Raw genomic sequence first — 17,347 nt, forward strand, 5'->3', positions numbered from 1 at the left:
TGGTTAATGGCAACTATAGAGATAGATAATAAACAATTTATTTTAGTTTGTGTATATGGCTATAACAACAACTGTGCGAATAAAAATTTATACTCCTCACTTTGTAAATCTGTTCAAGAATGGAACATAACCAACGGCTCAGATAATGTGATTATGGAAGGTGACTGTAATATAGTACCAAACTTGCCCCATAGAGTCTATTATAATGATTCTATAAAGAACTGCAGAATGAGAACTAAAAGACTTGTGGAGACTAACAAACCCTGATAAGACTCAGACAGACAGTGTTCAAGATTAGAGTATTGGCTAATTTAAACAAATCTATGTAACAGCTGAGTGGTGCTGTGTGATGTTTCATCCACTAACCCCACAGTGTGGTGCTGTCTAAAACTCAACAATTATCTGTCAACACCATGTCAACAATAATCTTGTTAAAAATGAAGAATTCTGTGATCAAATTAAAACATCTTAAAAAGAAACAGAAAAATGTGATGCAATATTTGAGGAAATTAAAAATGATATTACAGTGTTGAGTGAAGATGATGGAAACAGCTGTGATGATGAAACAACACTTAGAAATGGATTCTGTACTGAAACAAATGAACGATGCAAAATCTTCAGGTAAAGAATGTTTGGTACATTTTTCAAACATTTTTGAGACGACATAAAACAGTTTTTACATAAAGCTTTTTTAGATTATATTCAACAGGGACAACTGCCCCCTGCTATGAAAACAGGTTTAATCAGATTTAGGATCTGATAAAAAAAAACACATTCATATTAGATAATTGGAGGCCAATAACATTGTTTTGCACAGACTATAAAATACTGGCTTTAATTTTTGCTAATCGGCTTAAACAAATGATCAGTAAACTAATTGGAGAAGATGAGTCTGCATTCATCCAGGGCAGATATATCCATAACCACATTATGCTGATTACTGACATCATAGACTCAGCACCATATCCAGTCAGAACGCTTTATCCTATTCATTAAATTCTTCAAAGCTTTCAACACTGAGCACAAATTTATGTTTTTAACTCTTAAAAATAGGCTTTGGGGAACACTTTTGCAACATCATTGAAATGTTATTTTCTGATATAAACAGTTATATCTCCCTTAACCCTGGTATAACAATCACAACAACACATGGAATAAAGCGAGGATGTGTTGTTTCTCCCCTACTTTTTATATTTGTAATCTGTAAATCACCCCCAAATTAAAGGAATCACCTTGTATTCAATTATGAATGCAAAATAAGACAATTAACAAAGGAGAAAAATAGGATGGAACAATGTAACCAACCAAAATAAATAAAATCTGTTGGTGGCTATTGTTCAATATTAGGTAGAATTGTATGATCTAAAGCAGAAGGGTTAACAATATGATTTATCCCTGTCAGCTTCTATATGTTTGTTCTCAAATGATCAAGAAAATGAATAGAGTATTAATAGTGTGAAACAAAACACATTATCTTAAAAAATCCTATTTAATGAAAGGCTGTGATGAAGGTTTGTTAAAAGTGTTGCAATTTGAAAGCTTTCTTGGAACCTGTTAAGCAAATCTTTACTTACAGTGTTTTACCTACTTTGTACTTTATCGTATGAACTGGGTACTGATGTGCAGACCTCTTAGTCCCAGTTTCTTAACTCTTAGATCAACTATATCTTATCCAGTTCACCGTTCTCTGCTGTCTACTGTCTGATGCATATTAGACCACCTGCTTATCCTATGTCCTAAGAAATGTTTTGTCCTCGTGTTCCTTTATCGAGTCTAAAATGGTTTCCGATTCATGTTGTTCTTGTCTGTGTGGTATAAATATGCTGTATGTACTGACACTGACACAGCTTAGAGCAAGACGACACTTTGCCAGGGACAGGTAGCTCTTTATAACTGTCTGCACAATTGCTTTATTAAATCAGACTCTTTGATTCAAGGCAACTTCTAAACTAAACTAAACTGAACTAAGAGGTAAGAAACTGGGACTAAGAGGTCTGCATACCAGTGCCCAGTGTATATGACAAAGGACAAATTCAGTAAAACACTCTGAGTTAAGATTTCCATAAGAAAACCTTAAACTAAACTGCTTAAACACATTTCTGATTCAGTGTGGTTCCATATACCTAAAAATGTGTTCTCTAAGGTGGGAGGGTTAGATTTGGATGAATTTGGCAATTTTATGCAGTATTAAACATTTAGCAGAAAATATTATATTGTCTTTTCCCCCAGAATGTTCCTGAAAATGTGTAAAGCTGTTTCCTTACCTCTTAAAACCCCATATAAAACACTATGACGCACTCTAATGCTCTAATTCAATTACCACAGATAAAAATAATGAAATAAAAGTTGCTATGTTTGCTATGGTTGCACTGGAAGGCTAAGTCCCTCCCTGGATGAAATGCCAAGCTTTGACGAAATCCTATGAATATATACTGTATGATGTACTCTAAAATTAAACATGTATAAAAAAGTAGCATGCCTTCAGGTCATGCTGTGCTAATATCCAGTGTAGCAGCATCAGTCGGAGTTCCCAGGGGAAAGAGAGGCAGGTCTGTGCTGATTTCCAAGCTCCTCAGGGGATCGAAACCCGGTGGACTGAAATCTCACTGCGAGCATTTTATTTGTGATTATGTTTTATGAAGTGTCATACTCGTTCAGACCAACTACACAACTCCACAAACGCTGATTCACATTTGCGTTACACATCAGATAACTAGACTAATCAGATAACAAGGTGTGAGTTTGTGTTTGTGTGTTTACATGCTCAAAGATTTTTATTTTTTTTTTACAATAGTGACAAGTGATGGTGAGACATACAAGACATACAAGACATACAAGACATATCAAGATGTAACAAGACGTAACAGCTATTTACAGTTGTATGTGACAAGTCTATGTTGTGTGTATGTGTGTGTGCTTGGGTGTGTGAGACATTTCCGTGATTTTGGAGGTGGGTAAGGTGGAGATGGCAGAGGAGAGTGCTAGTAATTTGTAAATGAGAAAGGAGGGTATAGAGAATTTACTCTAGATGAGAAGAAAAAATAAATGAATAAATGCATAATAATAATAATAATAATAATAATAATAATAATAATAATAATAATAATAATAATAAAATTATGCTCAAAAGAAATGTGATAATCAAAAATACAAAAAAAATGTGTTAATCGATAATCAATGGATTTTTAGAATAATTGTTGCATTTAGGAAACATAGTGCAATTTACATTTTCTCATTTATTATGGCCTTTGCACAATAGTTTCTCTTTTTTTTTTGGCGTAATTTTCCTTGGCAAACCTCCGTGTCTGAATGAACAATCAGAAATCAGATTACTCACATTAGAGCTTGCAACATGATATTTCAATAATCTGATAACTCCAGAAATCAGATAGCCAACAATGATCAGATTTTTGGAAACATAGCCGCTGTAAAATGTAGAGAGGCAGAAGGTATTAGTTTATAATTTATGTTACCGTTAGATTCACATTAAAGCGATTATGTATGGGTTTTGTATTACAACAATTAGTTCAATTTTAATGGTTTTGTTCATGTTTTCCTTCTTCGCCACTGCAATTTGAAAAATGTGAAAACATGATTAAATAAAACATGTTAAACAAAGATTACATGCAATAATATATTTCATTTGTGATAACTGTAAAACGATTGTGAGAAAATGGCAGCATGGAGTTGTTTCACATTCTTTGGAAATATTTATTCTTTTCATTCCTTTTGTGACTTTCCAGGTATCGTAAAGTGGTGCTAAACAACTGCACAAAAGGAGTTAAAGAAATGTACACGGCCCGAAAACAGCAGTGTCCCAACAGACCACCCAAAGGACTCCAGCTCAGCACCCGAGACGGAAAACTCACCGCTCACCTGGGGACCAACGTTACCTTTGTGGTCAACCTGGACGAGGTAACAGCACAGGACATAAAGTATCAAACGTGTGAGCTATACTTGTGCTGGAATATGGGATCCAGAATGCACACTTCTACAATGCTTCTGTTTGAGATTGTGATTGACAGGTCCATTAGCCAATCAGGGACATGCATGGTCCGTTTCAGGTTTCAGACTATGTAGCTAAAAACTTTTTGTACAAATGGAGTTAATTAACCAGGTGTAATGCATTTTATAGTAATATGGCACTTATATTTTGTTATGTAATGATTATCAATGATGCACGATATTAGAATTTTCAACGGATACCGAGAATGAAAGATGTTTGTCACTGATAACCGATGAAGTAAAATGGATAATATATTGTAAAATTAACCTGATTTTTGAAATGTTAAACTTTTTTTTTAGTTTACAGGACTTTATAGTACTTTAAAAAAACAACAACTAAAAACTAAAAATATGACATTTACAAATATACAGTAAGAGTATTGGGTTCCAGTCTGCTCATAAGCTCAATATCATTTAATTATAGACTTCTTATGTCTTGATATTGTTTCACACACGCCTACATTAATTCTTCTTACCATATTGTAAATGCTATGTTATTTTGTCATTTTCCTTATTATTAACAATATGTTTCAGATAATTCATATTCTATCTGAGCTCCATGGCTGCTCCTTTAACACAAGCTCAAAGCAGCCACTGTATATTGTGAATATAGACCATGACGTGAATATGAAGTTATCAGAGAGAGGCAGACACACACAGTCCTGTCTGTCTGCATTGGGCAGTTCAGTGAAACATGTTTGCGTGACACGTGTTTTCTCATCTACACACGGAGCACATGGTCACATCAGCACTCCTCTCGGTGCACCACCCGTCCTCTCCTTTGAGAACTAAGAGTGAGTGCTCTGTGGGATAAAACCTCAGAGGAAAAGCAGCTGAATCATTGTATTGTGTGATTCTAATTATTTGAATAAATTATCAGTGAAAATGTGTATTATCGGTGCATGATCATAGTAGTATCATTATTGTGCATCCGTAATGATTATGGTACCACAGTTCCCTGGCTATAGCTGGCAAAAACTATGGAGAAAACCTATAGCTTTATCAATCTCACACTGGTGAAATTGGCAGCTATTATTTAACAACTTGTGTATTTTTGCTAGAAAGGGTGCTTCCTTTCAAAATCACAGACAGTAAAAACATAAGCAAACAAATTTTAGTTGACTTTTTTAATCATTTAAACTGTATATGTATTGAATTTAAAAGTGCAAATAACTGCAAGTGTAAGGTCTTTCTCCAAGTTGTTACAAATACGCTCTCTCAAATGCTGATAATGTGCCAAACTCAACACTAATCCATCTCAAATTTCAAATCTCGTCTATTGCACAGTTTATTTAGCTGTAGCCTGACTCCTCTAACTCCAGTGAAGAAAATGTTAGAGTATTGCTGACTGCTCCACTTAAATAACAGCCTCTTTTTGCTTAGTGTCGCTGAGCCGCTGGGAAAAAGTTCACCTTGAAGATATTTAGGAGAAAGATTACACTGCACAAATGGTTTTCAGTTTGTGTGATTTTATAAAGATCAACAGTATCCCAGAGAGTGGGTTTGTGTGAACTAGGACAAATAGGTTTACAGTTTGAAGTAAGTTGTGACCTTCAGCAGAGTAATACAATTATAGGACCATGAACAGATATATATTTTAAAATCAGCTGTTATGGTCAAAATGAGACCGCAGTGTGCTCTTTACAACTAATTATAATACATTTCTTTTGTCTACAAAACATTTGGTTAGTATGTTAGAATGCTAGTTGTTGTAAGCATTATAGTGACAGCAAAACTCCTTATAAACTGGATGTGAATAATTAAGATTCTGGGAAGATTGAACTATTTAGAATTTTCAAATTTTTAGGCAATAAAACATATAATATAGTAGGCTGTTCCTAATATTCAAGTACAATAATATCTGTTACACCCTAAACCCTTAATTGGACATTGCAGACAGATTGTGAGGGTTAAAAGACTGAGGTTCCTCATAACATCAACCCATAAATGCACTATATTGTCAGAAAGGCAATTTATAATTTATGTATTTACCTTATAAACTATTACTCACTATTCTCTTTTTTCAGTCCATGGGTCCAGAATGATGACAAATTGAGACAGTTCTCAAAGCGTTTAACAATTCAAAACAAAATATTTAGCCCTGTCAATTTCAGCACGCTTTTATCGTGTTAACGTAAAGTCATTTTAACACTGACAATTTTTAGATGCAAATGAATCACATGTTAATTTGTTGCCATCAGCGCGCTGCAAGGACACAGGTGAGCTGCTGCCTCTGGTTTTGTCAAGTGCTCAACTTGACACTAGAGCTGGATGTGGACAATAATGAATAAGACATATCGTTATGTCACTGCTTCACAATATTATAGTAGAATAATCTTTCATAGATAAGATATTATTTCCAAAACACACTTATAGTTATTTATGCTTACAAATAAAGGTATTAGTAAAGTAAGCATTAAGAGAAAGAGAAAAAATGCAAAATGTGTTATTAAAACCTAACAAATTCAAATTAAATGCTGGACAATCGGCATTAAAAATGATAATAATAAAAAATTAAATATCGATTAACAGCCCTAAAAATTATATCTTTAAAAAAAAAAAAAAAAAACCTGAATAGTTATAGTTTTGTCTTTATTCTGTCCGACTTACATTTTATTGATTCAGAAAATGGTAATAAAACTTTAAATGGTGATGGAGTTGGTGGGAAAATAAACATTCCAACATCCCACTTAAAAAAAATAACAAACCAACACAAATGAATAAGTGAAAACATCGTCATCTCTCTCACAGCATTGGAGTGAAATGTTTGCCCAAACTATCTGAAGTCTGATAAAGGTGCATGTCTCCCCGTCGCCCACACAGTGTTACATACAGCTCTGAGCGCACAGCAGCAGACCTCAGAGGAGACCCAGTTAGAGAGATATGCCCTGGGCCTGTCAGGTTTCATGGTCATTGTGCAGACATGGTCCTTCTACAACAGCACAGTCTATTCATCTTATCTCCAGGCTCTGTGCGCTAACAACAGGAAGCTTTCTCTCCATCAGCTCAAGGTAACTGTGGGTGTTCCCCAGGGGCTGTGTCTGGGCCCACTGCTTTTAACACTAGTGAGGCATACAGGCTAGTTTGAGCTGTTACAAAAAGAACAATCGATACCACAGAGTTGTCCAAAAAAAGTGGGAGTATTTTTGAGTGATTGAAAGAATACAAATAGTTTTTAAAGCTGTACTGCGTAACTTTGGTAGGGGACGGCTGTCTTCATGGATATGTTAAAGGCTTATCTGAACAGTTCAACAGCATGGGATTAATCTAAACAATAGCATTTATTTAACTGCGGGTGTTTGGTTTTTTTTTTGTTTTTTTTTGTGCTCATAATTACTTGTGCGAGTGTGAGTGAGGTAGCATTTCTACAGATTTGACCTGTACATTTTCTGCCATACTGTAGAACACTCAATAACATTTCAATGACGGACTCGCCATTAGAAAAGTTATGCCATTCACCTTTAATATTTATGCAATTATAAGATGTCTGATGTCTGTCACTCATCATTTGCTTTATTCAAAGGCAGAAAGTCAGCTTTTTTTCTTTCTTTTTTTTTTTGCTATCTGTTTGTTTGTTTGTTTACACCACATTGATTAAATTTCTAATAATTAATTAATATAATGAATAAAATAAATTACATATTTTTTTATTTTTTAGTTTTTTAATCATTCATAACATCATCGGTTAGTGGTAGGGTTTCGTTATTTAAGTGTTATATAAGACTTATACAAGTGTTATACAAGTTTTTTCCATTGTATTTGACGTCTACTTGATTGAAATGGACAATACTTGGGTGAGCACATTTGCACTTTCTTTTTTTTTTTTCTTCTGTACTAATTATATCTTGGCATATTGTTACTGCAGATGTAGATTTCCTTGCTCAGAGAAGTGATTCATTTGTTCCTAAGTTACTTTTTTCATCCTACACAGCACTGGTACAACTGCTTTATCAAAGAAGTGAATTACAATGGAATCTAAGAGAAATTATGCATATGGCCTCTGCTGTGGAGGCTTGTGTAAATATCATATTGTTCTAAGAGTATATAACCGCAAGCTGACATTTATTTAAATTTGAAATGACCAAAAACATTAGCAAATATGACAAATGTATTTATAAGTAAGAACAACAGCTAATGTGCCATACTTGTTCTGTATTTTTGACAGTCTTTTATGAGTAGTGTCTTGGCGCACAAATGCAGTTGATATAGTCTCAGTATTACCATAGGAAAAGTAAGTAAAGTAATGAGGTTATACGGCTATTTTCATAGTCCTTTTACTTTATATTTGAGAAAAGAGAAGAATTTTTTGCTCCTTAATGGGGAAATTGCAATGTTTAAACAGCACATATAAAGAGTGCACGATTGGATAAAAAGGTAAGATGCATTGAAATGACAAATACTTCAGAACTACATAAACATTTAGCATGGTGAATATAAGTATTACAACTGCTTTACTGCCTTTTTTTGGGGTCTTTTTTGCTTGTTTGTATTCACTTCATCCATATTGTGTTTTTTCCTGGTATATCGTTGTAATCTAAGACTCCTTTTTGGTCATTATTTTATATTTAGCACATTTTAAATCACAATATTGGTGTAAATTCATAAAAAAAAAAAATCCGCTAACTTCGGGATTGTAAAATTTTTAATCCCAGAGGTGATTCCTGCGTGCCCTACTGGATATTTTAAAACATCTGTGTCTAAATGTCAATGTGATGCTTCCAAATTCTAACACTGATTAAGAAAACAAAATTGTAAAACGTAAGTAAAGTAAGTACAGAGCAGTGGGCCTGTACTGGTTGCAGTAAAAAGGGAGCAGATCGGAGCAATGACGTCTTGAATGCAGGGGAACAGAAACTACTGAAACAAGTTTAGCATAATAGGTCTCTTTGATCACTTCTTGGCATGTCATTTGATATTTGATCAAATTGCACGCTTAGTTTTCAGCTCTTAAAGTATATTTTATTCCCCAGAGCACGATGATAAGGAGAAACTCTATAGATAAATACAGGAGCAGATTACCAGATCCATCACACACCTTAATGTCTTATAATAACGTCTATTATTACACCGCTTCCTCGCCTGTATTTGCCACGTTAAATGTTTTGCTCTCGGTTAATATAATGTAAGATGCCTCTGATCTTCCAAAGCACTACTGTGTCAGCTTGGATTAGTCTCCCCAGCCTCTGCTTCACTTGGCTGTCACATTTGGGAGGACTTGTTCGCCAGTTGTTCTTGCTCTTGTTATCTTCGTGTGAATCTTATTTCTGGCCCAGAGGAGGAGCGAGAGGGACTCTGTCGACCAGCGCCATGATAGAACATGACATGTGCAAATACTGTATTGACTTTTTATTGGTAACGTTTTAATATTTATTGCAAATTAGCCTTGGCCAGACATGTCCGAGTGTTACATTTGGTAAATATAGCCGGTTAACTTGTAGACTATAGTATGTTGGGCATTACAAGAATATATAGATGGCACATAATCAAAGGGGAAAAAAAGATGCCATAGGTCTATGAGTTATATTATTCTACTTATGATAGAATAATACTACTTGTGATTTGTTTTTTTCCTGAAAAATCAAATCAAAGACTCTTGAAAAATGTTTTTTCTCTTCCAAGTTCATTATTTATTTTTACTCAATACAGACATAGTGCAGTTTCATAGTTTCTACCTGTAAGAATTGTTCATTTCTGGTGTAAGCATCAAAGAAGACAAAGAGACTGAAACAAAGTCAGAAGGGTTTAATGCGTTCCACACAGATGAAGTGAACAATGAAGCAACAGACTCTCCAGAAAGGGCAGGTGGAGAGCCCTGAGATGTGCAGGTTGACAGCTTTTATAGGGTCTCCCAGTGTTTGTGTGGTGGGTCGTCTTCTTAGCAGCATGGCGTTATACATGAAGAAACTTTAGGCAACGTGGAACAAGGTGATTGTTTTATGACCCTCTCATAGTGGGGGTCACACATTCCTGAGATAAGGCTTTAACCAAAATGACCAGAACATAGCTGTTATCTTATCGTCCACAGTCCTTGTAATGTCCCACGCTGGTCTCCATAGTGTCCTGGTGATCCTCCATGCAGTCCATATCCACTTGTTTTAAATAACTAAATGTAAATTGTCAGATATTATTGCCTTAGCTCTTTGGGCAGTTTAAATGAATGAAAAAAAAAATAAAAAAATTAATTTCTCTGTATTTCATAATGCTAATCCACTGTGTAATTGAGTGTTTAAATGTCAACTCTTCCCATATCCTCCACACACTTCAGATTTGACAAGCACCTGAACAAATGTTAGCATTGTGTGGCTAACAACAAGACAAGCAGGGCGAGCGCAGTGCTTTGATCCCTCTTCCACAGAGCCGGTGTCAGGGCTCAGGGCTGCAGCCTCTCTCCCTGATGTTTGGATGTGTTAGCTCCTCGGAGAGCTCCAGCGCACAAAGACTGACATTTAGACAGACAGGCCCTCCTCAGCCACATGCAGATGAACCTGTTCCTCTGAGGATGCTACACGGCACAAGCGTAAACACAGAAAGGACAGCAGCACCGCGGAGCCCTTACAGACAGTGGTGCCACCAGGGCTGCCTCTTGTTAGTACGCCAGCTCATTATAGTGTATTACAATGCAGGGGTTGTCAGGCTTTGTGGTAAGACGGGGGTTCTCAAAATGGGGTGACGGGACACAATGGTGGGACATGAGAGACTCTGGAGTCGCTTCATAATGATGTGTCTTTCTTAGTGTTTTGGCATCGTTTGCTCGGCTATAGGGTTGTCAGTGTGGATGTATTATTTTGGATATAGTCATGAAATTACGGTAAATGAAGGTAAAGAGTATTAAATGCAATAATACCTAAGTGTAATTTATCTATACCTCGACACTATCATACATCAAAGCAAAATAAATAAATATAGATAGATATTTTAATGAGATGTATCAGACAGTGTGACAGTTTTTGGTTTTTTTAAGTGTAAATGTTTCTTCTTCTTAAAATGTGTCATTACCATTTAAATTTAGCTCTGGTTTGGTTTGGTTTTGTCATGACTAATAGTAGTCGTACTTGCTTTGAAAACATTAAAACTTCCCCTGTTCTTTTCAGCCACTTATCATATAAACTATTTTACAGGCAGAGTGGCGTGAAATGTTCTCAATATGGTCTTTATGCAAGCCAAAAAACCTCTTGTGATTTCACACTCTGCTTCACTCAATGAATGCTCCATGGTGCGTGGTGGAAGATGCAAAAGAGCAGGAAGAACAATGGGCTGTTATTTGGATCCATTTTCCGCCATGGCAGCGTGGCTATGTTAATGCAGAGCTATCCCAATCCCAGTAGCATTGTTTTGCATTGTGCCAAAAGCATGCTGGGAGTTTGCCTCGCAGGCCTGAGGGGAGGAGAGTGGAGTTTGTGAGAGCAGCAGCTGTAGCCATCAACACTTGTGCTTGGAACCTAGCATGCCTGGTGCCAGATGTAAGTCCCAGAGGAGAGAGGGAGAGAGGCAGATGAAACATGTGTAACCGGTGAAAGGCAAACCACTGGCAGCTTATATCTGAAAACATGAACAGGCCTTTAATGTACCTATGTGAAGTTATACATGAGGAAGATTCATGTGGTTTGGCTGAGCATCCCTTAGGCTAATATGGGAAATATGCATGTGTGTCTTCATGCGTCTTCACTCAAAAAATATCTTCTAAACCACTTCAAATTAGATCATAACGCACTGGATTTACTGGATTGTATTATTCATTCACTCATCTTTAATGGTTTTAAAGGCAAACTATGTAACCCTTTTGGTCACTTGTTTGTTTCTTCCACTGTATGAACTTAAATATCGTTTAAATCAAAGTCACCTGCTTTTCTCCATGGAAACTGTCAAGTTTTATGCCATTTTGGAAAATCAAGGCACATGCAAAACAAAGACTGTGCCTCTCCATGGAGAATAGAGGGTTTGGGACCTCCCGTCTAAAACTTACATAGTGCCCCCTTTAACCCTATTATGGCGGATGCTGTCGTCGCCAATAGAGTGCGGTTGCGGACTTTCCATTACCGTAACTCTGCAACCAATTGTGCTATCATGTGAATTCAAACGACGTCTCAAAGCAGAGGCATGGGGCTATTTAAATAATTTACTGCCGTTACAGTAATGTTTTTACATTGTCCCTCAAAGATGACAAATCAGAGCGCAGGTGCCGCAGGGATTTTCCCAGTCGGTTATTTGATGCATCAAACAAAAATATGGATGGATAAAGTGTAAAATAGAGGTAGTTGTGTGAAAAAATGCAGTACATTCTGATACTTCCTTTAATAAGATTTTTATGGCTAAAGAATACAAATCTAGGTGAGCTATACTGGTCTATAATGTGCTCAGTCATTAAAGGGTTAAGCTTCTTCTGTAACTGCTAAAATAAATAAATAATAATAATACTTCATCAGTCACCTCCCCTATACATGGATGACATCAAGCTTGAGAAGTGTAGTCGGATGGTGACAAAGAGAGGGAAGGTACTCCACACAGAAAGGGTCTCACTCCCAGAACAACCAATAGCAACAAGGAATGCGGCTATGGTTAAAACCCTACAGCAAGTAAGGCAAGTCCTAAGAAATCAACTCAATGGCAAGAACAAAACCCGGGCAATAAACAGCTACGCCCTGCCAGTAATCAGATACCAACAGGAATCATGCACTGGCCAAAAGAGGAGAAACAGGCACAAAAGCTCCTGACCATGCATGGAGGGTTTCATCCCAAATTCAGAACCCTGAGACTGTACATGAGCCATAGGGAAGGAGGCCCCAACACTCAAAAAACAAACAAACCTTAAAATAAAAAATATATATATAAAAATAAAAAGATTACTTAATCAATTTGTGAGAACTGTTGTTTATATTTTAATATATCTGCACACATATATTTAATTTTAGATCAGTTCAAGCTGGGGTGGAGCAAAGACAATGATCAGTACATCAAGGTGAAATTTGGAGGAGTTTCAATCCATTTAATACTAAACTAATTGGTAACCAGACATAATCCTTCATTCATCCATGGGTGGTCTAATGGTAGTATAAATCCCTGTGTCTCAAAAGACTACCATTAAAGTGAAAATGGCTTCTGGATGGGAGCTGGAATGTCTTGATTGCAAAAAAACAGTGCACAGATGACTACTGCTGAAATCTTTTCTACACCAAAACTCAGGTATTGGATTGCTATCACAATTCCTGCCATATTATTCCTTGATATCACTCATCATTCACCATAAAGTAAAAGGTTACATGCTTATTTAATCAAAGCTGGAATAATTATTTTAGGCCTCGCAAACTGCATGTGTAAAATTTTAAGCTGCATGTAATGGAAAAGTGCTTCTTGGAGACAAATTTCCATCTCAAGTTACTCTCATTGTTAGTTTGTCCGTTCCCGTGGGCTGCGTATTTTGCTTCTTAATGGATTGTGGAACATCGCAGGTGTGGACAGCATTAATGTATATGAAATATCAGCCCAACAAAGAGCTAATGCATGCCTAAGAGCCTCAACGAGTGGGTAGGACCTGGCTCTGAAAAGACGCTCAATTTATGTATGAAGCCAAACAGCCAGATGCCCATTTTAAATACATTCATGAGTCAGATTGATGGTTTGGGATAAGTGGTCTAGAATTACATTAAAACCTTTCCGAAATGTTTACTTTGCTTTATACATACAAATTAAATCAAACAAACCAAAGTGTTGGAATTAGTTTTGTTTTTGCAATTAACCACTTTGCATCACCTTACCAAATTTTAAAGCCACTGTGCCTGGATTTACCATTTTAAAACATGAAAAACTAGACAAGAGAAGAGTTTTGCTGTCACGGTAATTCTAAAAAAAAAAAAAAAAAAACTACTAGCATGCTAACAGCGCACGTCATGGTTCACAATCAATAAAATTACTTTATATGTTTCATGGTCTGTTCATTTTTAGACATGGTTTAATGAGATTTTGTTGTGGTTTATTTCAAGCTTTGACCTGGTTCAGTCTTGGTTTATTTCTGACTTAGACCTGGTTGAGTCCTATTTTAGTTTGGGTTAGTCTAAATAAAACTGTTATTTTGTTTTGCGATTAATTCTTGGTGATAGCGTGTATACAACTGCACGATTGTAATAAGTTACAGTTTGAAACGTCACAGTGTGGTGCTGCTAAAATAGTTTAAAATCTGGGAGCTCCGAAGAACTGCAGTGCAGATCTGTTCTTTTTGTTGTTGTCTTTGGACCCAGCACGCAGTTGGAGCTTTTTTTTTTATTTTTTATTTTTTTATCAGATGTGCATGTCTCTGCCTACAAGTACTGAAACATGAAATATGAAATCCCATTTGACCAACTACACCAGTCAATTTAATGAATTTTCTCTGTAATCTGGGTCCCTGCTTTGAGAAGTGTCCTTGTTGTTCCCAGGGTGACTCCCTTCGCACAAACATCCAGCTGGACTTTGGTGACGGTACGGCCGTGTCCTACTCTAACCTGAGCTGGACCGAGGAGGGGATCAAACACGTGTACAAGTCTGCTGGCATCTTCAGGGTCACTGCTCTGGCTGAGAACTCACTGGGATACGACTCCACGACTCTGTACCTCCACATCACATGTACGTATCTGCAAAGGCATGTACTGTTATAAGATGTTGAACCAAGTTGAACAAAAACATGCATGAATAAGATGGCTTCAGGTGGCATCACAGTATCCTAAAACATCAACAGTTTAAAATTCAGCTGGAGGACAGGTCAGAATTCTATGGTTGAATTTACGGTTTACCTGGTTTATGGTTAACATCTCTGTAATTATTATCCATAGCGCAAATAAGTGGTGAGTGAGCGAAAGTTTTTTTGTTTTTTTTCAGTGTCTTCTGAAAGTGGTGTCATTATTCAACCCCAAAGACGTGATTGCAGAGGCAGCCTGTGTCGTAGGCAGTACAGGCAAATGCTAAGAGCGCATGATGATGGGAGGGGCCTGTGTGCCGTGTTCAGTGTTATGTAATGCATCTGAACGCACCTGAGCATTAACAGTGTACAGCGAAAAAAATGAAAGACTTTGGAAACAGTTTGATGTCCGAAATAGTGTTCTACATCCATTAAACTTTGTCAGTGTTTATTTTCCCTCAAGCCATCTCTTATTTATGAAGCCACATGCACAAACAGCTGATAAACGAATACGTGCATAGAGTTAATTTACCACAGATTACAGGAAATGACCTACGTTTTGTTCAAAAAAATTTCCTGATGGGACTCTAAACCGCTCAACTGTACATTTAGTTGCTACAAAATCAACCTGCCTACATATGGGAGACAGCTGGGAATGCTACGTGCTACAGTGGGACAGCAGTGGCTCTAGTGCATACTGTTGTTGTACCCTTAGGCAAGACACTTTACCTATTTTTCCTCCAGTGTCCCATCTATGCTGCTGTGTAAAGTGAGTGGGTGTTTTTGCAACGGATGACAATTTGCCCGTGGTTACAATCTCTGCCAGTGATCTCGTTGTTAACCTCCAACCCAGCAGATTACTTGGCAAGGTAGGTGAAGTGTCTTGCCCGACAACACAATGTCAGTGCTGGGAATAAATACAAGAAGAATAAACACATAAAAAGCACAAAGAGAACAATGCCCAGCCTCAAAGAACAACACACACAATTTATTTTTGTTTATTGCTGAAAAAAGAAATCAAAATAATTTTCCATTCTGTATGTTCCCAACCATTTGCTGTGACCCACTGTGGTTGATCCAGGCACGCCCCTCAGTAGTAACATGCGCTGCCCTTTTGCATATGTTTTTATGTTGCAGCATCTGAGACAAACAAGCTGGTTATGTGAAGTTATATATTATGTGCGTTTGTCTATTATGATTGAGCTGCAGGGCTAAATGCCAGTTATTCTGAGGATAAAGCTGCAAAACAATGACTTAGTTCAAGGTAGCACAGATTGTCAAAGCTCTCAGAATACATAACTCGCTCTGTTCTCCTTTGTTCTGCTGGAGTTGAAACAGTGTATTATCTATATAAATTTTATAACTGCCCTTTTCATTACATCTTTAAGTTCTATACTGATTTTCAGCATTGCCATTTTGTGCAGTTTTATTTTGATTAGTGGAGACAACTTGGCATTAGGAATAACACTTAAGTCATATAGATCCTCCTAGTTTTTTGTTTTTTTTTTTTCTTTCTAGCTCTTTGTGACATTTTTCTTTTGTGTTTTATCTTTTTTGGGTCAAAAGTCATATTCTTGTCTCCAAATACCTACACTCAATATTTTTGGTACATTTATAATTTTTTATTTATTTTTTTAATGAACATCCCGCCTAATCTACGTACATTAGATTCAAGCTGTCAAAACTTTAAAAACAGATATTTCATACCTTCCTACTTTTATGAGCATGATATATCACACATTGTATTTCCCATTTTCACACTGTGGAAAATTCTGCTGATGTTATTACTGAGAAATGAGAATAGGGTTGAAACTCAGATTTTATAGCAGGAGTAAAATTGTCCACTAGTGCAGGTTTATGAAAATTAGTAACATCTCATCATCAATGATGCTTTAGTCCATCCTTTTTAACAGTGACTTGCGCTCTGCCTCTCACCCTCACACAGAGAGCACAGAGAGGGGATAAAGATTAGTTGTGTTAAAGCGGATAAGTGCGGGGGAGCCATGACTGGAGCTGTTCCACCAAAGACAGAATTACAAGTGTCTGCAGCTCAAACTCCAAACTCAGATTAGTGTTCGAAACCAGGGCCCGTCAGCTCACATCACAGGCTCAGTGGGGACACTCAGCAGAGGGGGTGGGCTTGAATTTTACTTCAATGCAACTTCTACATGGAAGTCCTCATGGGTTTCAGTTTCTTCTTGATAGCCGCCATTTTGAGGACTTTGGACCATTAAAAAGATTGAATATTTTGTTTTGTGAGTTTGTTTTTTTTTAGGTTGACTTGTGCATCTTCTACACCTAGGTCTTGAGTGGATGAGTTTCACTTTATTGTTAAAGGCCATTTTGAAGATGTTTGACCATTAAAAAATATATATATATCAAATTTTTAGTTTAGTGGGTATGATTTTGTAGGTTTACTTCAATACAAGTTTGCGTATGTGCATGTTTAACACCTAGGTCTTACACTGTGAGTGGATGGGTTTCAGTTTCTTGTTGATTTCTTCATCAAAAACACATACCTGGAGTTTTGTTTTGTTTAATTCACATATGTAACACTCAGACCCTACATATTTAGACTGTTCTTTCTCAAAAGGAAAGCACTCTCAATCAATCAAACTTTATTTATTAAGCAATTTTCATACAAAAAATGTAAAACTGGTGTGATGTGGTTCCACCCTCTGGTCCTAGTCAGGA

General features: G+C 36.6%; 1 protein-coding gene across 1 annotated transcript in view; it reads left to right on the plus strand.

The window, feature by feature from the left end:
- The window catches only part of sorcs3a (sortilin related VPS10 domain containing receptor 3a), a 327,550-nt gene that overhangs the window by 281,092 nt on the left and 29,111 nt on the right, over positions 1-17,347 (plus strand). The window contains exons 18-19 of the mRNA XM_033971295.2: positions 3,744-3,915; positions 14,415-14,601. Coding sequence (XP_033827186.1) covers positions 3,744-3,915; positions 14,415-14,601 — 359 coding nt within the window. The remainder of the gene's footprint in view (positions 1-3,743; positions 3,916-14,414; positions 14,602-17,347) is intronic.

The sequence above is a fragment of the Periophthalmus magnuspinnatus genome, chromosome 1 (genome assembly GCF_009829125.3).
Source record: "Periophthalmus magnuspinnatus isolate fPerMag1 chromosome 1, fPerMag1.2.pri, whole genome shotgun sequence".
Lineage (NCBI taxonomy): Eukaryota > Metazoa > Chordata > Actinopteri > Gobiiformes > Gobiidae > Periophthalmus > Periophthalmus magnuspinnatus.